Genomic DNA, 26,850 nt, shown 5'->3' with positions numbered 1-26,850 from the left:
GACTTTAAGGCCAGAAGGGATAATCATAGTTGTCTGAACTCCTGCACATCACAGGCTACAGAACCTCAACCACTCCCTCCTGTATATGCTATAATATGAGTTACTGAAGTCCTCAAATCTTGATCTAAAGATTTTTAAATTACAGGTAATCCATCATTTACTTTAGTTCAAACCATCAATTGATCAATGCCATACACTGTAGAGGAAGGCAAAAAAACGCAGGGTCTCAGGCCAATTCTCTTCAATTTGTCAAGGTCATTTTGAATTCTAATCCTGCCCCCCAAAGACCTAGCAGCCCCTCCCAGCTTGGTGTCATTCGCAGATTTTATAAGCATATTCTCCACTCCATTATCCAAGTCCCTACTGAAAATACTTAATATTACTGGACCCAGGACGGACCCTTGCCGGGCCTCGGTAGATGTGTCCTTCTAGTCTATCAATGAGCCATTGGTTAGCTACTCTTTGAGTACAATCTTTCAAACAGTTATGCTCTCACGTTTTACTAACCACATTTCCATAGTTTGTCCCATGTGACATGAGCTATAGCAAAAGCCATACTAAAATCAAGATATGTCACGTGCAGCTTGTCTCCTATCCCTTAGGCCAGTAACCTTGTCTGAGAAGGAAATTACGTTGGCTTGGCATTATTTATTCCTGACAAATCCATACTGGCTATTCCTTATAACCCTATTATCCTCCAGGAGCTTACAAATTCATTAATAATTTGTTCGGTTATCTTTCCAGGTACTGAAGTTAAGTTGACTGGTCCATAATGGCCTAGGTCCTCTTTGTTTGTTTCCCTTTTTGAAGATAAGTACTATGTTTGCCTTCTCCAGTCCTCCGGAACCTCACCTCTCTTCCATGAGTTCTCAAAGATGTACACTAATGGTTCCAGCATTGCTTCAGCTAGTTCCCGAAGTTCCCTATACCAAGCCAATGGATGCCAAGAACTGTACTAACAGGTACCCAAATACAAATCAGGTACAGCCTCTAGAGCAGTTTGGTCAATATCTCATACTGCACAATATAGGTGCAAATTTCTTAAGGCATAACACAAAACCCCATATATTCTCAGCTTGCCAAAAACAGTGCAATGTTAAGTGATGCTAGCAACTAATTAATGTCAGATGTGTCTAACAAAAGAGTGGGTCCATTCAGATTTAGAGGGTGCTAAATTAGACATGCTCAGCAAAGCTAGGATTCTGTTACCACTCAGATTGTTGTTCATATCTGGCATGTCCAAAAGAACGGAAGTCACATCCTGAGTACGAACAGGTACAGCAACTCAAATGCTGAAGGAAAAATTGATTCTCATTGACTAAAGCAAGAAGGACCCTTCATCTCATGAGCAACAAATTTCCGAGTCTTTGGGATGCATCCAAGAAGACTGCTCTTAGCACACAAGCAAAGGAGTGCCTCGTCTTTGCTATGGAACAAAATCAGCACTGGTGCAATTGATGTAGTGACATCTGTTGAGCAGATCTGGTGAAGACTCAAGTCAATGGGAGAGCACTCTGATGTTGATGTAATTATTCCACCTCAATGAGAGGCGGAAGCTGTTGATGGGAGAGTGTCTCCTGCTGACATACTGCGGTGTCTACACCACGCTAAGTTGATGTAAGTGACGTCACTCGGGACTTTTGTAAGTGACTTTTTTGCACCCCCAAGTGACACAATTTACATCAACTTAAGCAGTAGTGTAGACAAGACCACAGATGAATATCATCAGGCACTACTGACTTGAATACATCTACTTATCTAGATATTCTTTAACCAGTTCTTCTCCTATTTTGGCTTGCATACCTTTCCCCTTGTTAATAATTGTTTTCAGTATCTGGTCACTATTAACCTTTTTAATGAAGACTGATACAAAATAGACTGATGCCAAAATAGGCATTAAACATCTCAGCCTTCTTGCTGTAATCAGTTATTAGCTCTCTTTCACCTCTAAATAGTGGCCCTTCACTTCTTTTAATCTTTCACTTGTCCTAATATATTTAAAGAACCTCTTGTTATTGTCTTTTATGGCTGTTATGAGGTGTAACTTTGATATTGTCCCTACATGCTTGTGCTGTTTTGTACTTTTGCTTTGCAATTTATTTATCCTCTCTCTTTGTCAGGTAAATACAGAGCTGATGGAGCTATATTGACCTCTTACTATTCTTCCTATCTTTCCTTCGCCTCAGAATAGTTTGCTCTTGTGCCTTTAATATTATCTTTTTGAGAAGCCCACAAATCCCCTTAATTCCTTTTTCCCTTAGATTTTCTTCCCATGGGACCTTACATAGCAGTTCTGAGTTAAGTCTTTTTTAAAATCCATTATTCTGTTGCCTGTATCATTTCCTGATCACTTTCACCGAAGTTGCCTTCAGATTTGCAACCAGTTCCTTCCTGTTAGTCAGAATCAAGTCTAAAATTGCCATCCCCTTAGTTACATCCTCCACTTTCTGAAACAAATTGTTATTGGACATTTTTTATTTTGCTGTGTTACTTTTCCAACAGATATCTGGGTAGGGAAAGTCCATGTGATGGGGTGTGACTCACCACCTCCTGATGGCCATGCTGGGAATTAGCTCTTGGCTGCCAGTAAGCCTTTCTCTAGTGGTGTCTCGCCACCATCACTTCTGCTCCACCTGTAAAACCCATGTCACTCCCCGGACCCACGGCATCCTTTTCTAGGCATGGACCTCCGGCTGTGCCCCCCTGCACTTTCTCCCCCCTTCCAGGGGAACCAGCTGTCTCTAGTTCATCCACTTGCCACTGTGGCCTACTGTAGCTGTCAGTGTAGCCCCTCATGTCAAGGGGTAAACTGCAGTCCGAATACTGGCCACCCCCTCTGTGGCAAGTGGGGGAGAAGGCTTTGAATCAGGATCCTCAGGCTGGAGCACCCTATTGCTCTTCCACCCAACACTGCTCTATCTAAGGTACTCCTCTAAGTCCTTTTCCCTTGCACTCCAGGGAGAGATTGACTTTGCTCTATTGAGCAGCTCTTCTTATATGGCCCCACCAGCCCTGATTGGCTGCTCCAACCAACCTTCTTCTGATTGGCTCTCTGCAAGCCCTCTTTCCATTGGTTGGGTTTTGTGCGGCCTCCCTGAGGGTTGCTTTAATCCTCTATCTACCTATGTGGGGCAGCTGCCCCACCACAGCCCCCATTACTAATAGATCTTGGGTTTTGGGTATTTCTGCTGTGCTAAAAATGCTCCTCCTCCTCCTGATTTGGTGCTCTATAGTAGACCCCCACCTGGTCTATAGTAGACCCCTACCTGGTCACTCCTGGTTTGTCCTCCTTTTGTCTTCACCCAGAGACTTTCAGCTGGTCTGCCCTCACCTCCTTCTGGACCTCAGGACAAGTATATATTCTTGATGGGCTATATGCTCAAAGACCAAACATTGCAGCTTTTGGCTACTGCATGAAAATTGTAGAAACTCAGTGTAGACAAAGTGAAGCCAAATAGTCTGTTTCTTCCAAGCTGATTGAACTGCAAAGAGCAAACAAATCACTTGAAGGGCAAATACTATTTTAAAATTGTTTTAATAATCTCGTAATGGAGAAGGATTTCTTTTCATTAACTTGTGCCCATTTAATAAAGTGGTGTGACACAAGAAGGCTACAGGTCCCAGTGGGCAATACTCCCTTGTGCTTTGAGCAACCTCTGCTTGGGCTGGAATGGAGTAGTCAACCCCGTGCGCAGGCTACATCTCCCATGTTAAAGCTGAGTGAGCTCACGTGATACATTTGTTTTAATCTAGTAAAGGTTTTAGTTACCTGTCACCCACCAAGTGGGAATGGCATTGGGGTGGGGCAGTAAAGACATTCATTTTGAAACTTGGGGTCTTATGCTCTTAATCAAATAGATTGCTTTGCTGATGCAGCTGTAGCAAGACATTAATTTAACCACCTTTCCCTGCATGAACAGCCCAGCTACCTCTTCCCAACTTGATCTACCATATACACAAACTCATTTGTGATGTATCTACTGGGAGACATTTCACAGATCTGAGACAGTTCAATAGTTCCTATTCTCTTCCTTTGCTTGTGCGCTAAGAGCAGTCTTCTTGGATGCATCCCAAAGACTCAGAAATTTGTTGCTCATGAGATGAAGGGTCCTTCTTGCTTTAGTCAATGAGAATCAGTTTTTCCTTCAGCATTTGAGTTGCTGTACCTGTTCGTACTCAGAATGTGACTTCCGATCTTTTGGACATGCCGGATATGAACAACAATCTGAGTGGTAACAGAATCCTAGCTTTGCTGAGCATGTCTAATTTAGCACCCTCTAAATCTGAATGGGCCCACTCTTGTTAGACACATCTGACATTAATTATTTGCTAGCATCACTTAACATTGCACTGTTTTCGGCAAGCTGAGAATATATGGGGTTTTGTGTTATGCCTTAAGAAATCTGCACCTATATTGTGCAGTATGAGATATTGACCAAACTGCTCTAGAGGCTGTACCTGATTTGTATTTGGGTACCTGTCAGTACAGTTCTTGGCATTCATTGGCTTGGTATAGCTTATTTCAGGGAGTATTTAAAGGATACCATTGTAATGTTTAAGATTTCTAACAGCTTCATCTAGTCACAAAAGTCACTAAAAATGTTTAGCTGAGTGTCAGAAATATAACAACTATCGAACAGGAAGCTGCGCTTTCCTTGCTGTTCTCTAAATGTCCACTCCATGTGACATTTTAAACTTTAACTCTGCTGCCTTCATGTTTTGTCACTGGTACCCTGTAGAACAAGAGTTGTCCATTTCTTAGGATTCTTAGGATCTCATCTTTCATGTGTATCTAACATGCAGACTCTCCTGTCCCCTTATTTGTCATCTTTATGAGGCATATTAGGTTGAAGAAAATTCATGTCCCATTAGCAAGCATGAAGATGGGGGACATTGGATAGCTGCCGTTAAGAAAACAACATAGTATCATTAAATGTTGATCTTCCCCTGCCCCCACTGAGAGATCCACTACTAGTCATGGTTTTGAGATACTGAAACAGTAGCTGATGTTTCTGAGAACTGTTAGAAATTCTCGTTTAGACTGCTTATGTAATAATGTCCTTGATCTCAAAAGTCTTAACAAATCTATAGCAGTTTCCCTTTAACATGATTTCTTCATAAGTTGTATTATACTTATGGGTAACAGCCCATTCCTTTGTGTGAGGGTTTTTCACACTTCTTGCTATCACTCTAGGATTTTTATGATGATCCCCCTTTTTCCTTAGGGAGACTAGTGATTCCCCAGCTCTTTTATTCCAAGACTGCCTATAGAGCAGTTGTTGTAAGATCTGTGCTGTGGGTCAGGAACCCTTCCTAGACTCAGTGCCACCTTTCTCTTCAAGGACTAAAGTGGTTTAGTACTTAGGCAGTGTTTGCCCCCTAAGAGGAAAGTTTGAAGGGTAAATTAAAGACCCTTTTGAGGAAATACAATGTTGGAGATAGTCCAAGGTTCGGAAGCTGTGCACCTGGCTCTCACTCCTGGGAGACTGTTTTCTGTGCCACCTCTGTTCTTCATTAGCCTGGGGAAGCAGTTTTGCTACGGCCTTTTGAACAGATCTGCTGTTAGTGCTGTTGACCTGGCTCACATCCATCTGTGTTCTTTGCTTCAGAGAACTAGATTCTGTGGTTCATTCATTTCCCAGGATAGCATTGCATGAGGGCCCAGTAGTGCAGTGAGCCTTGCACTTCCGTTTGTCTTATTCTTTTGGATTCCCTCTCTGATGCCTTCTAGAACAATTTTTTGATGGTGACTGGGCTGTACTGTGACCATGGCCACTAAAGCACGTATTCTACTCTTGTCCTCACACTGATATTTCTTAATGGGAATTTGATTCAGTTGTGAATTGACTGCTCTGGTCACCTATTTCTTTGGACAGCATTCTTGCTTGTCCAGGTTAGCTTCCAGTCTTGAATGTCTGTTTTCTCTTTGCAGTGTAAGGTATAGTGGACCCATACTTAGAAACCTCTTGGGCTGTTTCCTCCCACTTAGAGCCCTCAGTTCCTTACAAGTCACATGGCACTTTCTATGTGGAGTTTGGCTTGGCCTAACTCTTACTGAAGTTAGCTACCCAACTGAAGAGACTCCTTATCACATGGTACATGTCTGACCAAGTATATGAATGCACTCATCATATTTTGATAAGCATGTATGCTCCATTAACCTAGATAGACCCTGCTTGTTGTTTAATCTTTAGTACCTAGCACAAGGGGACATCAGTCCCTGATTGGGGTCCTTAAGTTCTACTGTAGTACAAATAATATCTTCTGAAACTTTGTTCCCTTAGCTGTTGCTGTTACTGCTTCCATGCAACAGAGGGAAGTTCTGTATGTTACACTGAAACTGTACTATTATCTAGCAAATGTGTAAAATCCGGATAGTACCAATAATCTACTCAACTTCAATGGGATAAGGATTATTCCTTTCATATAAGGCTTGTAAATTTGTGGTATTCAATGTGCAGTATCTGCTCAAAAAAAATTTTGAGCCAAAATAAAACAAAACTCCTTAAACAATTACCTCAAAATGCAATGTACCAGAATGTCTGTAGTGGATCTTTGGCTGGAAAGATCATAGAGCTGGCAGGAAAGCCCAGGACTTGCAAATTTAGTAGTTTCACAGGATTATTTGAAGAAAATCAGTTTTATTCCTCGCTGCCCAAGCCTGCAGCTTGTTGCTATTTCCAGTTTGATGGAAAAACTAACTACAGATGTGTGGGTTGATTAAATCCCACTCCTTTTCTTTTCTCTGATTCATACATCACCTAAAACTTGCAGCCTGGCTGGATCTGCCTGAGCGAACATGGCAGCTCACAGCTGTTGCTGAGTCTGATTTGGTGGACGGTGGAGGGAAGAGACAGCACTATGGAAATGTCTAAACAGTCTTTCCGCAAATCTGAGTTTCACATTGCCATCTTATAGCTGGACCAGAAGAGCACAGAAGCTGTGTGAGGCAGTTAAAATACATTGCCAAATTCACATGCTATGGCTGTCAAATTCAATAATTCAGCTGAGATTGCTATTCTCTGTACCCTGAAGTGATGGCCTTCATATGAGCAATTTCTTCTCTTTCCTTCAGTTGTGTCTCTTAAAAACACACCTGGGATCCTCTAGCAGAGAGAAATGGTGAAATGGGGCAGAAGATGGGTTTGTCTTTACTGCAGAGAACTCAAGTCGTGACCAAGCACATCCTTAACTCGAGTGTGATGGTGCTTTTAACTGGAGTCGGCTGTCCTGCTGGGGCAGAGGGTACGGCTTGAATGAGCACAACTCAGTAACAGCTAACACAACCCTTCTGTATAATGTCTTGGTTAGAACTTATTTTCATTGGGCTTGCATTGTCTCCCCTGGAAAAATAACTTGCGGTCTGAGAAATACTGCACTTTGCGTTTCCCTAACAAAAGCTCTGGTGCTCCCACTTGGCAGCTGAAATGTCTGTGCTTTGTACACGTGAGAGCAGGTAGATTAAGGCTAATGTAAAATGATGAAGTACAGAGAACAAGGAGTTAAGACTTAACATGAGATCCTCTTTATTCAGTGCGCAGCAAACTATGTTGTGGACTGAAAGCACCTGCAAGTCCTGCTTAGCAGCACTTGTAGTATTTATCAGTCCTTAACTGCACTCTGCCTTCCTTGTAAATAGGTTTCTAATCTTGTGGGCTGACATTGGGTGTCTGCACGCCTATGGCGAGGTGATGGTTGGAGATTAAAACCCTGTCATTTAGACATAGTTGTGCCATGCTGGCTGTCAAGACTGTTCCATGATACCAAGGCTACAGCTCATGAGTCTGAACTGCATTTCTCCTACTTCTTCTATAGCTCACAATCTGTAGCGGAGGGAGAGGCTGAAATGTAAGTCTAATTCTAAGCAATACTCTGAATGCTTAGAACTTTCAAAATTTTCTACCCAGTATGTCAGAAGTCTGAGTTAAGTAGGTGTTTACATTTTTTTAAACAGTATGATGAAAAATGCCTTTCATTTGCCCAGGTTTCAGTCTCTAATAAAAAATATCCTGGGTCTTCTTTATGAATGATAAAGAAGCACAAAAGACTTATTTTTCCCTTTTCAGGTTAAATTTTTACTTAGATATGTTTCATTCTAGTTAGTATATGAAGGTCATGCATGTTTAGAAGTTTTCAGCAAAGTACAGTGTTGCCTAACTGGGATCTAATCTTGGGAGTTGCTGTATTTCCTGTGGTGGTACGGTTTGGAAGGCTGGAGTTGTCTAAATTGACCTCATCTACTCTGCCTTCATTGTTCATCAGCCATGGTGGTTGCAGAGGCTCTTGCTCTTTGTGGGTTGCTTTGACCATGCCGGGGTATTGCTGTAAGTCTGTAAGGGTTTGATCTAGCAGTAATTTATCTTGATCACCAATTACCTTCTCTTGATGAGACAATCCAAAATCGCAGCCACTGGAAAGTCATGTTCTAGGATTAAAAGGAACATTTCTCAGAATTATTTTCTTACCTTTGTGTCTTAGAAAAAAACTTTTATTAGTTAAAACCAAGTGTTGGCTCTACTGGGGGAGAGAGGACTTCCTTCCTGGGCTCTCCCTGGAGAGATTCCCAGCCGCAGCAGTAGTGAGCTCAGACAGTTTAAATGTTTCTTTCTCCTTTCTCCTTCCTACTAGGTTAGTTCTCTTCTCTGGCCAGGCACTTCCAAACGCAACCCTGATTTTGCAGGACGTTGTCAACTTGACTTAAAATCACAGGATGTGTTGATTCCGACTCTTCCCTAATGTACTCTCTCCTTAAGTGGTCATGTAATGAGCATGGGGTCAAGCTGCACCCTTACGGGCTCCCAGCCAGCACGTCTCAAAATCTGTGTGTTGGAAAAAATGGATTTTTCTGCGGACCAGTTCGAGCTTAGTCTAAAAATGTCCCTAGGAATTCTATTTAAAACTCTATCAGGTCTCTGCAAAATCTACAATGAAAACAGAGCTCCAGAAAAGCAAGTCAGTCCTGGAAGAGACATTCAGGATGAGGGTGCTGCACAGCTACACCACCAAACTAATCACCGTTAAGGATTCTAAGTTCTCAAACATGAAACATTCTTTAAGCTTTAGGATCAAATTTCTACCTGGGTGGACCACTCTAAAGGCCAGGTAGCAATGGTTGAAAAATTTCAGACACAGATGTCTCTCACATAGAATCGTAGGATTGGAAGGGACCTTGAGAAGTCTTCTAGTCCAGGCCCCAGAACTCAAGGCTGGACTAAGTATTATCTAGATCATCCTGGACAGACGTTTTGTCTAACCTGCTCTTAAAAATCTCCAGTGATGGAGATTCCACAAGCTCCCTAGGCAATGTATTCCAGTGCTTAACCTGCCAGGAAGTTTTTCCTAATGTCCAACCTAAACCTCCCTTGCTGCAATTTAAGCCCATTGCTTCTTGTCCTTTCCTCAGAGGTTAAAGATGATAACAATTTTTCTCCCTGCTCCTTGTAGTGACCTTCTATGTTATAATGTCCCCTCTGTCTTCTTTTCTCCAGACTAAACAAACCTAATTTTTTCAATCTTCCCTCGTAGGTCACGTTTTCTAGACCTTTAATCATTTTTGTTTCTCTTTTCTGGACTTTCTCCAATTTGTCCACATCTTTCCTGGAATGTGGTGCCCAGAACTGGACACAGTACTCCAGTTAAGGCCTAATCAGCGCAGAGTAGAGCGGAAGAATTACTTCTTGTGCCCTGCTTACAACACTCCTGCTAATACATCCCAGAATGATATTTGCTTTTTTTGCAACAGCGTTACATGGATCACTCATATTTAGCTTGTGATCCACTATGACCCCCAGATCCCTTTCCGCAGTACTCCTTCCTAGGCAGTCATTTCCCATTTTGGATGTGTGCCACTGACTGTTCCTTGCTAAATGGAGAACTTTGCATTTGTCCTTATTGACTGTCATCGTGTTTGCTTCAGATCATTTTTCCAGTTTGTCCAGACCATTTTGCATTTAATCCCATCCTCCTCCAAAGCACTTGCAACCTCTCCCAGTGTGGTATTGTCCACACACTTTTTATAAGCATACTCTCTGTGCCATTATCTAAATCACTGATGAAGATATTGAACAAGATTACGTAGGTGGGGGCCAGGCTGCAACTGCTGGAAAATAAGGTGACCTGTCTAGCAAAATGAGCTGAGGACACAGCCAATTAACTCTACGCTCTGCAGCTGTTAAGAAGGAATAGAGCGCCCAGAGGATTCCTTTATCCGAGCCTTCAGATGTCGGAGCGTTCTCTTCGGCAAGATAAACTTTTCAGGACACATCAATATGATGAGTGATTCTTACCCTGAAAAAAGACAAGAACCAGAGGACTGTAAATCATACCACCCAACTTGATTAATCTGGACATCAGAATATGTGAAGATTTTTGATAATTGGGCTTTACATATTGGAGATCAACAAACCACAACATCTGCAGAACTCTATATCATATGCTACTCCAGGGGGGTGAAACAAAGGTCTCCATGTCTGTATGCAGAAATTGATCATGTTTATTGCATTACCTCTTTTCAATACCTGAGAAACTTAACTTTGCCCAGCAATTTATAGTGTCTTGCAAATTGTTCTGTAACTCTGCCATGGAAACTGCTGCTCATCAAGAGTAGCTTCCTGCCTGTTGGGCTGAGGCACTGTGCCCCCACTCCTTCAGCATGTGGTGCTTGCACTTTAGCTACCCCTGCTGCAATGTGTTTTGAGGACAAACATAGCATTAGGGGCTGTCAGCCTTGTCCTAAAGGCTGATCCTTCTAACCATGCCCATTCTCCTGAGCTGCCTCCAAGGTGTTGGCCCTTAATATATCTGAATCTCCATATGTGACTCTCTAATTCACAGCCTTGCGTTTTAAAAGCAAGTGTTCAGTACCTGTATTGTTATGTGGTTCAGACCCCAGCTTTACCCTACAGCCCCATCACACTTTTATGCTCCTATTAATACTGAACCAAGATAAACAATGTGAGATTTGAAACCTCTAACTTGCTTCCTCTTCTTGGTGTTACCTGGAAATATTTTTCATTTAGCCTTTCTGTAAAATTACACAGGGCTACCTTGCTCAGACCAGTTAAAAATTATTTAATTCCAGCCTCTGCCCCAGACCCCTTGCAGTGCATCAACCCATCACTGGAAGTTGTACAGTCTCTAGTCCTGTGGCAGGAAAGCTAAATGTTTCCTTTTCTTTCTTACCACATCCCCTGCCCCCATGTGCAGCTGGGCACCTCTTCTCTGCCCTGCTTATTAAGGGGTGTCTGTTTGCTCATGCACAAAACACATGGCTTTGTGTGCTCTATTATGACTAAAGATACGCTTTAGTCATGGAGGTCACTGGTTCCCTGACTTTACCAGGCCTCTGTGACGTCTTCGATTTCAGTTGCCAGTGCCCACGGCTGGAGCCTGGACTGCAGCTGTGTGCCCCTGCCCCCACCGTGGTGGTGGGGTTCAGGCTGTCAGTTCTCTTGCCCCCTGTGGCAGGACTCGGGCTGTCAGTCCCCGCCCCATGGGGCTCCAGCTGTCATTCCTCCCCCGCACTACCACTTATTTTTAGTAAAAGTCACAGACAGGTCATGGGCTCCTGTGAATTTTTGTTTATTGCCCGCGACCTGTCCGTGACTTTTACTAAAAATAACCGTGACAAAATCTTAACCTTAATTATGACCTGGCCCCTGCCTCTTCTCTCTTGAGTCCCACCCTTTTTAGGCCTAGTCAGGGGAAGCAACAGTCAGGTTTTGAGTTTCTCTCACTTGGCTGCATGAAATTGCATCCGTTGGAACAGTGGTTACTTTAGGTACAGCTGTATGTGTAGCTCCGTTCCCCACCCAGGGCATTGTTTATCCTTTTATTGAGGGGATATGTTTCAACTGGGACCCTTCTTTAAAGCTTGAGCTAGAAAATTAATGGCCTGCAGGTTCTGGGTGCAAATAGTGGCAGGCATTGGCATGTTTTACTGTAGGTTTCTTTTGGCCCTGACTGTGGGTGAAAATATGAACTATGTGAAATGGTTTGAGAAACAAATTTCATAGGATTCATTTCCAGCCCAGACCACTAGCACAGAAAAGTCTGAACTGTGACCTGCATTATGGGGTGGTGTGTGTGTGAGTGCGTGCGTACTCCTAGGTGTACAAGGGGGGCTCTGGAAATATGCCTCTTGATTCTTTTTTCCTCTTTTTCAGGTGTCTCATGCAGTTGCTAAGCTTGTATTAGTTAGTTTCCACTGGCAAGTCTCAGAGATTTTGGAAAGGTAAGTGTGACTAACTTGTATGTATCCCATGCTAGTCACTTTTCACTCTCACTGTTTTGCAAATATGAACGTACCAGGATGTTTCCCACTGATATCTACACAAGAGAATGGTTGGGCCATCAGGGAGGCTGCATACTGTACCCCGGGAGTGAAGAGGAAGGCTGCATTTTGATAAGTGGATTCCCGTAGCTGACCAGCTAATGTAGGTGGAATAAAGGGGGAGAGATGATGTTTGTTTGTCCTGGAGGGCTCCCATCTCTTTAAGGGATTAAGCACTGCAAATGCATTTTGCTTTAAATTTGAATATTGAGAAAGCTGCAGCAGTAGTTGATTATAATAAAGGGAAAATTTCCTTTAGAATCTCCTCAGTTTTCTTAACCCTGTTTCTAGTAAGTTTTTCCACTGAAAGAAGAATCTGATCCCTGGCCATAAACAGGTACTGAACTAGTGACGGCTTACAAGGCAGTCATGCTTTCGAATTAAAGCTTTTTGCTCTTTCTGGATACAATTGGTGATTTTTCTGGAGAGCACTGAAAGGATGTTGAGTCAGGATATTGGGAAGTGGGATCCTGACTCAGTAGCCACTCACATAGTACTGAACAATTCTTATAGCAGATCAACAAGCTGCAAAGGCAGAGTGTAAATTCTGTCCAAACCCATCTGAGAAGCACATGCCAGCGGCCAGTGCCTCTTTGCATCTCCTTCTGGCTGGTCCAGAAATAGTAAGAGTGACTCTGCCCCACAAGTCCCTGTTAGCAATCAACCCCTTCCAGAGAGGGTGGGGGAAATGCAGTTTCCTGAATGGCCATGGGTCATGACTCTTTATCTGATGTGTAGTGCACATTGACTGAGCAAGCAAGCAAGCTTCCCATGGCACATAGCTGGTCCCCAAAGAGTCTAGAACAGGGGTCAGCAACGTTTCAGAAGCGGTGTGCCGAGTCTTCATTTATTCACTCTAATTTAAGGTTTTGCGTGCCGGGCTAATACATTTTAACATTTTTAAAAGGTCTCACTCTATAAGTCTACATTACGTAACTAAACTGTTGTATGTAAAGTAAACAAGGTTTTTAAAATGTTTAAGAAGCTTCATTTAAAATTCAATTAAAATGCAGATCTTATCAGTTTAGTGCAGTGGTTCTTAACCTGGGCTGCACGCTCCCCCTTGGGGTGCGAGATGCCCTTTCTGGGGCTGCGAGACATGCAAGATTTTTTTTTTAGAAGGTAAATCATCAGAAACCCAAATTAAGAACAGGCACATAAGTACAACTACTTTGTTTCATCAAACCTATGTATTTATTAACATTATTTGTATATTACAGTAATCGTTAAAAAATGTATAAAGTTTTTAAGTTTTCAACTTTTTAAGCTAATTGTAGTGTAATTTTTGAAAAGGGGTGAGAGAACATATTTTGAGAACTCCAGAACATCAGCCGGCTGAGCGGTGATGGGTGTAGTGTATTAAATTGCTCCCCATAGGAATGTGCTACTTACGGTGTACTACTTATGGCTGCCAGTCCTGGTGCTCTGAGTGGCATGGTAAGGGGACGGGGAACAGGGGTGGTTGGGTAGATGTGGGAGTCCCAGGGGGCCTGTCAGTGGTGTGGATACGGGTTGGGGCAGTCAGGGGACAGGGAGAAGGGGGGCTTGGATGGGGGGAGGTCTGGGGGGCAGATGGGGTGGGGGGGTCCCAGGAGGGGGCAGTCAGGAGACAAGGAGCAGAGGGGGTTGGATGGGGTGGAGGGTTCTGAGGGGGGCAGTCAGGGGGTGGGGGTCCTGGGAGGGGGTGGTCAGGGGACAAGGAGCGGGGGGGTTTGGATAGGTCAGGGGTTATAAGGGGGGCAGTCAGGGGGCGGGAAGTGGGCCGGCTGTTTGGGGAGGCACAGCCTTCCCTACCCCGGTGTAGTGTATTAAATTTCTCCCCGTAGGAATGTGTTACTTACAGTGTACTACTTACGGCTGCCAGTCATGGTGCTCTGCAAGCAGCACGTTCCTACGGGGAAAAATTTAATACACTACACCGGCGGACAGAATCCCAGACTGGAGGCAGGCTGAGCAGCTCAGCCTGCTGCCAGTCTGGGGTTCTGTCCGCCAGCTCCTGCCAGCCAGGGTCCTGGCCGCCGGCCCCACTCAGCCCGCTGCCGGCCCGGGGTTCTGTTCACCCAGGCCGGCAGTCGGCTGAGCGGGGGCGGCAGCCGGAACCCCGGCTGGCAGCCGTGTGCCACGGGTTGCCGACCCCTGGTAGAAACTAGCTCCAGAAGGTGGGATTTCTGCATGGGAGCCACTGCTCTTCTGCAATGTAAGTGGTCAGATCTGGAACAGGAGTACATTGGGGAGGGGCTTTATTTTTAAAATTGCAACATTACAGATTGTTTGTTAGTGCATCTGGTGCTCAAGCTAATGTCAAACTTCCATTTTCCTTCCTGAGCTGCACTTGTTATAAATTCAGTGGTGGCTCCTAATTTAAATCTCTAAAAGTTGTGGAGTGAGAAGAAGAGGGGGTTTACCTATCCCACAGTGAATAGAAATGACTTAGATTTAATTCAGTGATGCGTACATCCATGGTGAAAACCTTCCTCTGCAGTGTTGGAAACCCCAAACAGCAACATGTGGCTACTTCTAATGCTGCTTATTTCTTATTTGGTGTTCTTAGGGGGTGGGGGGCTCTGATACAATTGCATAAATACTTAGCTAGATAATGTATTGGAATCAAAGCGAGACCAAACTGTCCAAACTGAAGTGTGAAATGTCAGCAGCCTTTGCTGAAAGGGGATTTAGATTAGGAAAATCCTGTTGGTCTATCCTAAGAATATACGGGAAATCTAGTTCACATTTGGATTAAACATCACGCTGGGCTGATTTAAGTCAAAGTGATTTAAATCAGAAAGCGGGAAATGGTCATTTAAATAATGGATTTTAAGCTCATTTTGCATGTGTACTTCTGTTATTTTCCTAAAAAGTTGGTTCTCACTAGTTGTTAACCATTAAAATGTGATGATTTGCAACTAAATACAACCTTTACACTAATTTGTGCTGCTTTTTGCTAATCAGGAGGATACACTGGCAATTTTTAAATCCAGATTGGATATTTTTCTAAAATATCTGCTCTGGGAATTATTTCTGGGAAGTTCTATAACCTGTGCTATGCAGGAGGTCACGCTGGCTAACCACAGTGGTCCCTTTTGATCTTTGAATCTGAGATTTATTTAAGCAATTTAGCTTCTTTCTTAGTGAGATTCTTAATTTTTGCATTTTTATTATGGTAAATGATGCATTTCTTATTTAAACTAATTTTTTACTTTTGATTTTTGTCAAGCTTTTTGGATGGGAATTCAATTACAAATGCACCATACCAGCATTTTAAAAAAAATAGTTAAATAAAATTACCTAAAATGTGCTGCATACATAAGAAAAAAGTTTATCAAAACAGGTTTTTCATTTACGACTGATTTATTAAAGGAAATAATATCTATAGTTAGTGAATTGAACTGATTGTTTCTGGGCACCATTTCCTTCAGGATTTTAGAATTAGTAAACCTCACCACCTTATACCTGTTTTTTTTATTCAGCGATTTGAACAGGAAAACAAGCTTTCCTTCTTTTCAGCTTTCCATTAGTTTCTTAGCTTTGAATCAACTAGTCACTGAACTGAACTAGTTGAATAAACTGAAATGAAGAAAATATTCTCTCTACACCAACAGAAGGAACTGCTGTTAAAAGTTGGGTTAGTGCTTAAACTGTGGTTCCAAGGTGCTTAAGCGGTGACTTCCACCAGTTCAATAGTTTGACTTTCTTTAAAATTTCTGTAGCAAACATGTCACGCTTAATATTTTTAAAATTTAAATTATTTTCTTTTTATTAAGTAAAGGCCTATTTAATTTCAAATTTAATTTTAAATAGGTTTTTTTTTAAATAAAACTGTATTTAATATAACCTTAAAAAACTCACAGATAGGTCCAGTTTTTTATTAAAAACAATTTTTATCCACCCTGTTAACCATAGTCACTATTTTTTGAACAGTGCTAGTTTAGGGTTGCCCGGTTTTTGACCGGAATACCTGTCAAAAAGGGACCTTGGCAGCTCCGGTCACCATTGCTGACCGGGCCGTTAAAAGTCTGGGCTAAGGCAGTGGCTCTGCATGGCTCCCGGAAGCATTGGCATGTCCCCCCTCCAGCCCCTACACGTAGGGGCAGCCAGGGGCTCCATGTGCTGCCCCCGCCCCAAGCCCCGGTTCCACAGATCCCATTGGCTGAGAACCGCGGCCAATGGGAGCTGCAGGGACAGCGCCTGTAAATGGGGCAATGCACAGAGCTGCCCAGCCACGCCTCTGCATAGGAGCCGAAGGGGGGACGTGCCGTTGCTTCCAGGAACCGCTTGAGGTAAGCGCCACCTGGAGCCTGCACCCTTCACCCCTTCCCGCGCCCCAACCCCCCTGCCCCAGCCCTGTTCCCCCTCCCGCCCTCCAAACCCCTCGGTACCAGCCCAGAGCACCCTCCTGCACGCCAAACCTCTCATCCCCAGTCCCATCCCAGAGCCTGCACCCCCAGCCGGAGCCCTCACCCACCCGACCCCCCCTGCACACCAACCCCCAGCCCAGAACCCCCTTCCCGCACCCTGACCCCCTAATTTCTGGTCCCAGCCACAGAGCCCATACTCCCTCCTGCACCTTAACCCCCTGCCTCAGCCTTGAGCCCCCTTCTATACTCTGGACACCTCAGCTCCACCCCCCCAGCCCGGAGCCCCCTCCTGCAACCCAAACCCCTCATCCCTGGCCCCACCCCAGAGCCCGCACCCCCAGCCAGACCCCTCATGCCCTCTCGCATCCCAACCCATTGCCTCAGCCCAGAACCCCCTCCCACCTCCTGTACTCCTCATTTCTGACCCCACTCCAGAGCCCTCACCCCTTCCTGCACCCCAACCCCCTGAACCAGCCTGGTGAAAATGAGCGAGTGAGTGAGGGTGGGGAGAGCGAAGGACAGAGGGAGGGGCAATGGAGTGAGTGGGGGCAGGGCCTCTGGTTTTGTGCTAGTAGAAAGTTGGCAACTTATGCTAGTTATGTCCAGAAAAGGAGGGTTTTATTAGCAAGAGTTCACTTTGCTGCATCAAGGGCCTCCATGAAGAATGGACTTAGACTTTCCTTGATCAAGTATCTTCTGCAACTCCACTCCAGTTCAACCAGAAGCTACTCTTCATTAGTGGCAAAATGGTTCTTGTAAAATCAAAATGCATTTTGGTGCACGCGTTTAATTCTTAAATTCACCCTTCCAGGCACAAGTCTAATTCTGCCCAGTTGCTAGTGGAAGCACGAGTTCAACCCACCTCATCCAGACATGTAAGTAACTGGCTACTTCAGTCTGCACCACCCCATTCTAGGGTCACCTTACTCATTGCCTGGCCAGCCTCACACTAACATTTTGTGCAGACTTAGTGTTTTAAACCGTAACCCGATAACTCCTGCTGCTGTTTTACAGTGAGCCAAGATGTCTCTGGCACTTACATATAAACCTTCATATGGCGTGGCAGTTAATGTACATGAATAACCTCTACAGATGAGTAAATCACTGTAGCTCTTCAAGAGCAAGTTAGATAAAACATGGGAGTGAGTAGTTCTGCAGAATTCACACGGCCCAAGATGGCTCTTTGGGTCTTGCTCTGTTTGTTTGTTTCTAAAAGAGGTCTTAGGAGAACTAGGGGTTGATAGAGAAAATAAGGCCTATTTGTTACTGAAATTGGGTGTTGTCCTGAGGTGGCTGCATTGCTGTGCTTGAGGATGTTGAGGCCAATCTACAAAGGATGCTTCTTCCCAACCAGTTTCATAATGACCTTTGAACCCACAGTTTAGGTTTTGCAGCAGTGAAGAGTCTTTGGAAACTTGCCTCTCAGTTAGAAGCTTCCTACTGCATGTTTACAGGATTCATTTGCTGTGGGTGTTGCAATCCAATGGGTTATGTTACAAATAGTTGTTCTGGGAATGGATTGTGACTTGTCAGAAGCTGGATTATAGAATATTGGATCTAGAGGAGGCTGATTTTTTACAATGGGTAGTTGCTGTTGCATCTGAGTCAACTTGCAGCTAGTTGATGAAGAAGAAAAAGAAAAACGCTAAATGTGGAAGGCTGCATGGATTTAAAATAAACTCTCTAGCATATTTGGGTTCCAGATTAACTTAATCTTTATTACTCCACATGTTATGAAATGGGCCCTGAGCACTTATGAACTTTATCTAGTTTTCTTGTATTTGCTTTCATCTAGGTGCCCTCCTCTGAAATGGTGTTCTGTACCTTTGGGAGGAAGGGTGAGGTCGTTAAGGCATTGGATTAGGACTTGAAAAATCTGGGTCTAGTTCCTAGCTCTGCTACGTGCTTTGTTGGGGCAAGTCACTCTGCTTCAGTTCCCTCTACAGGAGAATTATAGTTGAAACTTTTCTAGAGAGACAGTTAGCTAGAACTGGGGAAACTGCCTGCTGCCCAAATAAATGTTTTCTTGATCTAGGCAATAAGTGATCCCTAACGCTGTTAGAGAACTCTTTTCAGCAACAATAGGAATAGGTCTCTTAGAACAAAGATGCTCCTACCGTGGCAGACGATGATGCTACAACAGAGTTATACTCCTAGTGTGGACAGGCCCTTGCACTGTCGTTCAGCAGTGGCTGTGTTCTAAGAGTGCATAGGCAGGCCTGGGAGATGAGTTATCCCATGCAGGTTTCTCTAACACCTTAAAGCTTTAGTACCTTCCAGAAAGGGATTTGCATTATGGCTTCAGTCTGAAAGGGACAAATGGGTATATAAACTTTTGCTTCCGGATGTGGAGGCAGAATCTAGCTGTAGGTGGTCCTCTGTTAACCTACTTCCCCTTCAGCTTGTATGGGTGAGATGAAACAGAACAGGAGTGGCTAAGGGCTGCATCTGTTGTTTAGTGGCTTGTTCTTCACAACCACATGGGAGATCCAGATTGTTTCCTAATGACTTGCTTCCTGGGCCAGCAGGGCCTGGGAGTAACAATAACTTTGCAATGAATACTGCCCATTCCTCCTCAGCCAGAAGGATGGTGTCTGCTGTGCAATATGTGGCACAAGTGAAGGTGAAGAGATAGGAGAGGTTCCTTGAACTTCACAGTGGTCTGGGATCTGCTTTCCCTCCCCACAAACACTGATGTGCATAAAGGTGCTACATTCGCTTGCATCATTTGTCATCTGAAATTGCTGTCCAGCTGCACAGACACTGATAGGTGAGTTCCCAGAACGACTGCTTCCTGGGATCTAGCCAGACAGTGAATGAACGAGTCCCTTTTGAATTGACCTCTGCTAACAAGGTAGATGGAAAAACTAACCGAAGAAAGAAATAATGCAATGGTGTATTTCAAAGGGATGGTTAATCTGCATTTGGTAGCGGGACAAGGATAGAGACCAGAAAAACAAATCTCCTTGTGGGTACTACACCAGATCCAACTCTGAGGCAGTCCAGTGACTGGGATGAGGAAAGTGAAAGACTTGTCTGTTGTCCTCTGACACTTAAAAGGCTCCTAAAAAGAACTAATTGGTGAAGCAGCATGCGCCTTTCCTAGATGGCTCCTTCTCCCAGCCTCTGATGAGCTGAAGCCAAGGGCAGTCTGAATTAGGTGAAGGTGAGTCTGTCCTGGGGTAAAGTTTTAGAGACAACACTGGGCTCCTTCCACAACAGTGCCATGTAAGGGCTGGTGAGGGTCATTTTGGGCTTACAGGGCCAGAAGAGCTAAGTGGTGCCAGGAACCATTTCAGCCCAACTCTGATTTGCACCTCTCTTTCAGACAATGGTACATTCCTCCCATCACTGTGCAGTGTGTATGCAGTTTGTCCGAAAGGAGAACTTACTCTCTCTGGCTTGTCAGCACCAGTTTTGCCGTAGCTGCTGGGAGCAGCATTGTACAGTACTCGTCAAGGATGGTGTCGGAGTTGGTGAGTTCAAGGCAGATGCTTTGGGTTTTTATTTGATGCATTGACCTCCTCACCTCCTCCCCCATTCCTCAAGGCGGCTGGACCAGTCACTTTAATGTCTTAATATTGAGAAAATGAAGCATGCAATTGGTCTGTATGGAAAATCAGTGCGTTAAATATTTAAACTGGCTGCTGGTTTGGACTGAATCCATAATTGCCAGGATCTCTGTAATCTTAGCCTGGTCCCTAGAGGATGCCGTTGCCTCCCAACAAGTAACTATAAATCACCGCTCCTGTGTACTTAAGTACATTTGTATATACTGATGTATTTTGAAGTGCTCTATATACTTCTAATTAAGTACTTTAAAGAGTCTAGCACTTGGATTTAAGTACATTTTAAAGGTACTTCAAGCATACATAACTTTTTCCTAATCTGCAACTACTTCTTCAAAACAGTGTTTGTTTTTAAAAAAAATCACATCTCTCCCAACTGTCCTGGATTCTGACAGGCCCAGGACCCGTTGCCCTGACTCGGGACCTTCAGGCTCTGAGTTCTGACTGCCCAGGCTTTGTTCTGTTGGCCTGGCTGGCGCAGCAGCCAAGGAGTGTAGTGGCCCCACCACTTCACTTCTGATAGGTCACTGCAGCTGGCATCAGGGAGACTCACTGCCTGGCCCAGCCCAGCAGGGGCGGGGAGACACATACCTCTCAATGTCCTGCACAGACAGAACAGGACCAATACCTGCATCCCCTGCAGGGTGGTATAGAAAATGCTTACCACCCCCCTGGGCATGCTCCAACACTGCAGGGTTGTTGGGAAATTGGGGATATTTTTTCATGGTTATTCCTTGGCTATTTATATATATGAATACAACTTCATTGTTGCTGTTTTTTCTCTTCCACTCAGTGCTTACATCATTTAAGTAGTTGTCCATAAATTGACTTAACAATTGCAGGGAATTCAGGAGTTGGAAGTTCTTGTTCTTTTACTTATGTATTTATAAGTACTATTTCCACAGCATATGTGTACTTAAAAGTACTTCTGAAATGGTGTATTTAGCACTTATAAAAAGGACTTAAATATCAGTACTTTTGGCAACACTGCTATAAATTGGACACAGCTTTTGGTCTATATTCTCTTTCTCTCTTGCTTCATCTTTCTGATCCTGCCAGGCTGTGATCACAGGTCACTGTTGTATTAATTTAGGTGGAATATATGGTCCCAAAGAGGTAAAGGCGTTATCATGACCTTGTAAATGTCTAACATTAAACAGTTTTAAACAAGGTTCGGGATTTAGAATACAGAGACCTCAACCTGCCTACTTAGTACCATGGCACAGACATCATTAAAAATCTCTTTAGCCCTTTATTAAAAATACGGGTGAGAGGGACAAAACAGTTTAAAGCATTTGAAATGTAAAATATTAAGTAAGGCTTTCATCTTAACATCTTACCCTTTCCCCTTAGTTGGACCGTCTTTAGAGGGGGAAAAACCCACATTTGAATCTCTCTTGAATGGTAATAACTATCCTTTTGGGGGAAAAGAGAAAAGTTAGTTAAGATGGGCTGGAGCAGTTGTTAAAATCTGCTCCCGTTTTCTAGAAGATGAAATAAGATGAACACACATGAAAGGGGAAGAGAAAAGAACAGCAAAGGTAGAAAATGCAACTTCTGCCTCTGATATGGACTCACTTGCAGTCTCACTGCTGGAAGAACATAGGCATACGTGTGATCTTATCAGCAAGCCTGAGACCTGGCAAACTTGTATCAGCGTTGGGCTGTTTTAAGATATTACATTTAGCTGTCTCTTTCTGGACAGTGGCTTACAGCAGTATAGCAAAATACATAGTCTTGGCCAACTAAGCCAGACTCTTGTAAACAGAAGGAAAAAATTAGAGGGATAGGAAGGACAAGAAATAAAGTGGGGAAGGAAAAACACACAAAGGGGGGTGGGAATGTGGCACAGTTTCACACCCCAGGTGGTGGTATGGATTTAGCTTGAGCTGGTAGAGGTGGTGAATGTCATTTGGCTCCCCCTAATGTGGTCTGGCCTGGCCAGGACATCTTTCAGGATTAGGATGAAGAAGGCTCAAGGTGCAGGTGGCAACCAGGATAGTGAAGCTTGCTCCTTCCCTTTCTCTTGTCTTTCAGCCAGCCAGCATTGTGGTAGCCAGCTTGCTTCCCCCAGGGTCTCTTTTTGAGGGCTCCAAAAGGGACTGATGAGTGGAATAGCCCATCCTCTCGTTAAGTTGTCCATCACTTAGGCATAATTACTGTCCCACCAATTTTGGTTCATTGACTCCCAGACTCACATTGTTCTCGTTTTTCTAGGCGTGACCTTAACACAGTCCTGGAATTATGTTAGGAGAACTTTTTGTTTGTACTAATTCCGTTTTTCTGTCTACTTTTTGCACCTTTTTCCACCAACATTTATTTTTATAGGTTACTATGACATTTTATGAACTTTCACTCACTCCTTACAGCTGAACTCACAAGTAGGGGAAACTTGTAGGCCTGGTTATGACATCATCACTGAGGTGTTTGAAGCTGCAAGACTGTGTTTAAAGGTTGCAGTTCTCCATGAGCACTTTGGCCTCGATGTCCATTGGCAGTTGAGTGTCTAGGTATCTTTGAGTGTATTTCCACAGGCCCCCTGTGTGTTGGTGGAAGCCATCAGTAGCCATTGCTACTGCAGGTTGACTGACTTCTCACCTGACCTTCAGTTGCACAGCAGTAACTTCACACTTATAGGTGTTTTGACCGGTGAAACTGGGACTGCCCCAGATGCTCTTGCCTCCATCATCTTCCACTGAAAGCAGCTGGACTCCAGCTTTTCAGCAGCCCTGATAAATGTAACTGTTGTATCACTTGTATCAGAACAATTAATTGCACCTGAGAAGCTGTGTTGGGAACAGCACGTCTCTGATCTGCGTGCATTAGTTCCTCAGTTCATATTGCACTGTGCAGCAACTGGCCTCTTGTTTTAATAGGGGTCTCCTGCATGGCTCAGGACTGTCCACTTCGGACACCAGAAGACTTTGTGTTTCCACTGCTGCCTAGCGAGGAGCTGAAAGACAAATATCGGCGCTACCTCTTCAGGGATTACGTGGAGGTATTTTCTGCTTCATGTTCCTGTAGGTCTTTGCCATGACCATTCCCAGTAGTCAGATATTTGGGCCAAGATTTTCAAATGTGACCCGTTTGGGAGCTTCATTTTTTAGGGCCCAACTTGAGACCTCTTAAAAGGGCTTGTGTTTTTCCCAAAGTGCTGAGCACCCTCCCCTTGCAAAATAGGACCCTGTAAAGCAGGGGTTCTCAAGACAAATTATTTGGTGGCCTCAGAGTGTGGCCACCAACTCTTGCTTGTGGCCACTCTTGCACTTTTTCCTAAAATATTTAAGTAGATTTAAGAAAAAGAAATAAATATGCACATACACATATCCAAATCACTGTAATGTATTTATTGCTAGCTACTAAGTCTGTTGTGAAAAGTGATATTAACAAACTGTCAAGGTTCCTTCCCCACTCTGAACTCTAGGGTACAGATGTGGGGACCTGCATGAAAGACCTCCTAAGCTTATTCTTACCAGCTTAGGTTAAAACTTCCTCAAGGTACAAACTTTTTTACCTTTTTGTCCTTGGACCTTATGCTGCCACCACCAAGCATGTTAAACAAAGAACCGGGAAAGAGCCCACTTGGAGACATCTTCCCCCCAAAAATATCCCCCCAAGCCCTACACCCCCTTTCCTGGGGAAGGCTTGATAAAAATCCTCACCAATTTGTACAGGTGAACACAGACCCAAACCCTTGGATCTTAAGAACAATGAAAGGCAATCAGGTTCTTAAAAGAGAATTTTAATTAAAGAAAAAGTAAAAGAAAAACCTCTGTAAAATCAGGAAGGGAAATACCTTACAGGGTAATCAGATTCAAAACATAGAGAATCCCTCTAGGCAAAACTTTAAGTTACAAAAAGACACAAAAACAGGAATATACAATCCATTCAGCACAGCTTATTTTATCAGCCATTTAAACAAAACAGAATCTAACGCATTTCTAGCTAGATTGCTTACTGACTTTTTACAGGAGTTCTGGCCTGCATTCCTACTCTGGTCCCAGCAAAAGCATCTCACACACACAGACAGAACCTTTGTCGTCCCCCCACAGCTTTGAAAGTAACTTGTCTCCTCATTGGTCATTTTGGTCAGGTGCCAGCAAGGTTATCTTAGCTTCTTAACCCTTTACAGGTGAAAGGGTTTTGTCTCTGGCCAGGAGGGATTTTATAGTTCTGTATACAGAAAGGTGGTTACCCTTCCCTTTATATTTATGACACAAACATACAAGTATTGTTTTTCACAGCAGAATTACTCAGCCCTGGCAAGTCTGGGGACAAATTAAGCCCGGGATGGGAGGTCAGGGGAGGCAGAAGGGGCCAGGGTGATGGGAGTAGAGAGGTGGGTGGCCGGGGAGGCAGTGGGGATCTGTGGCTAGAGGACAGAGCCCGAAGCCATGCAGCTGGAACCTGGGACCCACCACCGCGTAGCCGGAGCCCAGGACTGGAGCCTGAAGCCCTGCCACCCCAGGGCCGAAGTCCAAAGCCTGAGCCCCGCTGCCTCTCGGAAGATGGGGAATTCACTGGCTGCCTGGTCCTCCCGCATTGTGCCCATGGTGTTTCCAGAGGGGGGCAGTACCCAACTCCTGCTCGCAGCCCCAGGAACCATCACAAAGATGGTGCATCCAGGAGCACCAGGGAGTGGGAGGGGCCTCTGCTTTGCTCCTCCCCACCCCCAATCACAGCACAGGAGGCTGTGGCTCCAAGAAAAGCCCCTGGTGGCCACATTTGAGAAATGTTGGTGTAAAGTGTCCCACCCTAGCTGGGCACCCAAAATCACTAGTGACTTGTAAAATATTGATCTTGATGTCTGGGCTTCTTGATGATGCCTCTCTAGAGAGTTCAGGGGCTAGAGATGCAGTAGCAGCTGCAGGATTGTAGCTGCCAGGCATGTTGTCTGTGGCTTGCTTGTGGCCATGTGTTGTGGTGCAGGGCTCACTGTCCGAGTTCTCACATGATTTGCCAGAGTAAATCTTGCTCTAATGTCATCCCAGTGACTCCAGCTGGTGCTTGGCCCATATCTTGAAGCCAAGTGCTCTAGTGTTAGAGTGGAGAACTTAAGCTGAATGGTAAATATTGGTGCAAGACCAAGAAATATTTTTAGGTAGCTACAGACTTGCCCCTCATCCTGATGCAGCTGAGGTCACTATTATACAGCATTCTTTGTACGTGCCTTCGCTCTGCAAAGCTTCATGAGTCACATCTAAGCTAGAGAGAACAAGAATGTTTAAGGCAAGATTTCGAGGAAGTAACTCAGTGACTTGGACGGAGAAAGAAGTACTCTAGATGCCTGGTGCCGTGTGGGCAAATGACACCCTCTCCCCAGCAACTGTAGGGAGTCACAGGGAGGGGACAGACTAGCCATAATTGAGTAGCGGAGTCTGTGCCCTGGGGCAGCAAGGGGGTGGAATATGAGGTGTGGGGGAAGGAGTTCAAGTAGAGTGAGATTCAAGATCTGTCTGGAGTTTCTCATCATGGTCTCCTGACGTTATGGATGGGATCTTGAATTTCCTCATTTCATGACTAACCAGTGCAACCTCAACTTTGAACAAATGCAAAATATAAAGCCTCCAAATCTTTTGTTGGGACAAGCACTTAACTAATTAACCTCCTCTGCATGTAGAAGAAATTGATTGCCCACTGTTGGACATCTTCTGGTGGCTCTTTCCATTGACTTCTCCAGATCTAAGAACTATGGATTCACATTAACAAAAGGCGGGACTTTTACTCACTAAGAATGGAGATCAATATTCTCCCATGCCTATTGCTAACCTTGCCACTCGGTGTATTTGCAGAGCCATTACCAGCTGCAGCTGTGTCCCGGTGCAGACTGCCCCATGGTCATACAGGTACAGGAGCCCAAAGCTCGGCGAGTGCAGTGCAATCGATGCAACGAAGTTTTCTGGTAAGGAAGTCAAAGGCTTAAAGGCTATGAGGAAAGCATGTGGCACAGGCATATGCTCTCCTTAAGGTCACTTCATTTGAGAACAGGTCTAGTGTGTCGAAGCATTACAACTGCATTACTAGGGTTGTTTGTAACTTGAGCCATCTGTGTAATAAGGGTGTAGGCTGGGGCCTGCCTTTCAGTGGTGGTCAGTTCTTGCTGAACTCAATGGAAGCTGTGGGTTCTGAGCGCCTCTGAAAATTGGGCCCTTAGTAATCAAGGAAAACAAGTCTCGTCTAGTTTTGTCTGTAGCTTGGATTATCTACCAATTATGGTACAAGCATTGGTGAGTGATTTTGGGTACAAAGCCTTAATGACTGCTACTGCTGGGGCCTGTCTGCTTCCTGTGTTTGTATATTTATTTCTGAGCGTTCCTGTTCCCGGAGTCTCTAGTGCATTCCCAGTATCCAGAGAACCACAAAGCCAAGGGACTCCGATATCCTAACTACACACACAGGCTTCCATGGTGTGAGTGCTCCTAAATTTGCATAGAAACAGAGCGTACCATTCAGATAAGATGTCAGTTGATTTCTGTATGTGAAGTCTAGAATACTGTATCTTTAAACCTCTATGTGTGTGAGGTCCTCTCCAGCATAAGAATAAACTTCCACAGGATAGGAAAGCTAATGGTGCTTTCCTGGCTTGCAATGTCCA

At 44.2% G+C, this 26,850-nt stretch overlaps 1 protein-coding gene across 2 annotated transcripts in view; it reads left to right on the top strand.

Moving 5' to 3' along the window:
* ARIH2 (ariadne RBR E3 ubiquitin protein ligase 2) overlaps positions 1-26,850 on the top strand; it is a 48,536-nt gene that overhangs the window by 7,065 nt on the left and 14,621 nt on the right. For both annotated transcript variants that reach the window (XM_084634921.1, XM_084634922.1), the window contains exons 3-7: positions 12,165-12,232; positions 17,498-17,561; positions 20,015-20,162; positions 23,132-23,253; positions 26,048-26,157. In XM_084634921.1, coding sequence (XP_084491047.1) covers positions 12,165-12,232; positions 17,498-17,561; positions 20,015-20,162; positions 23,132-23,253; positions 26,048-26,157 — 512 coding nt within the window. The remainder of the gene's footprint in view (positions 1-12,164; positions 12,233-17,497; positions 17,562-20,014; positions 20,163-23,131; positions 23,254-26,047; positions 26,158-26,850) is intronic.

This window comes from Lepidochelys olivacea (genome assembly GCF_965140295.1).
Source record: "Lepidochelys olivacea isolate rLepOli2 genome assembly, chromosome: 7".
NCBI lineage: Eukaryota > Metazoa > Chordata > Testudines > Cheloniidae > Lepidochelys > Lepidochelys olivacea.
This window is presented reverse-complemented; position numbering and strand designations above follow the sequence as displayed.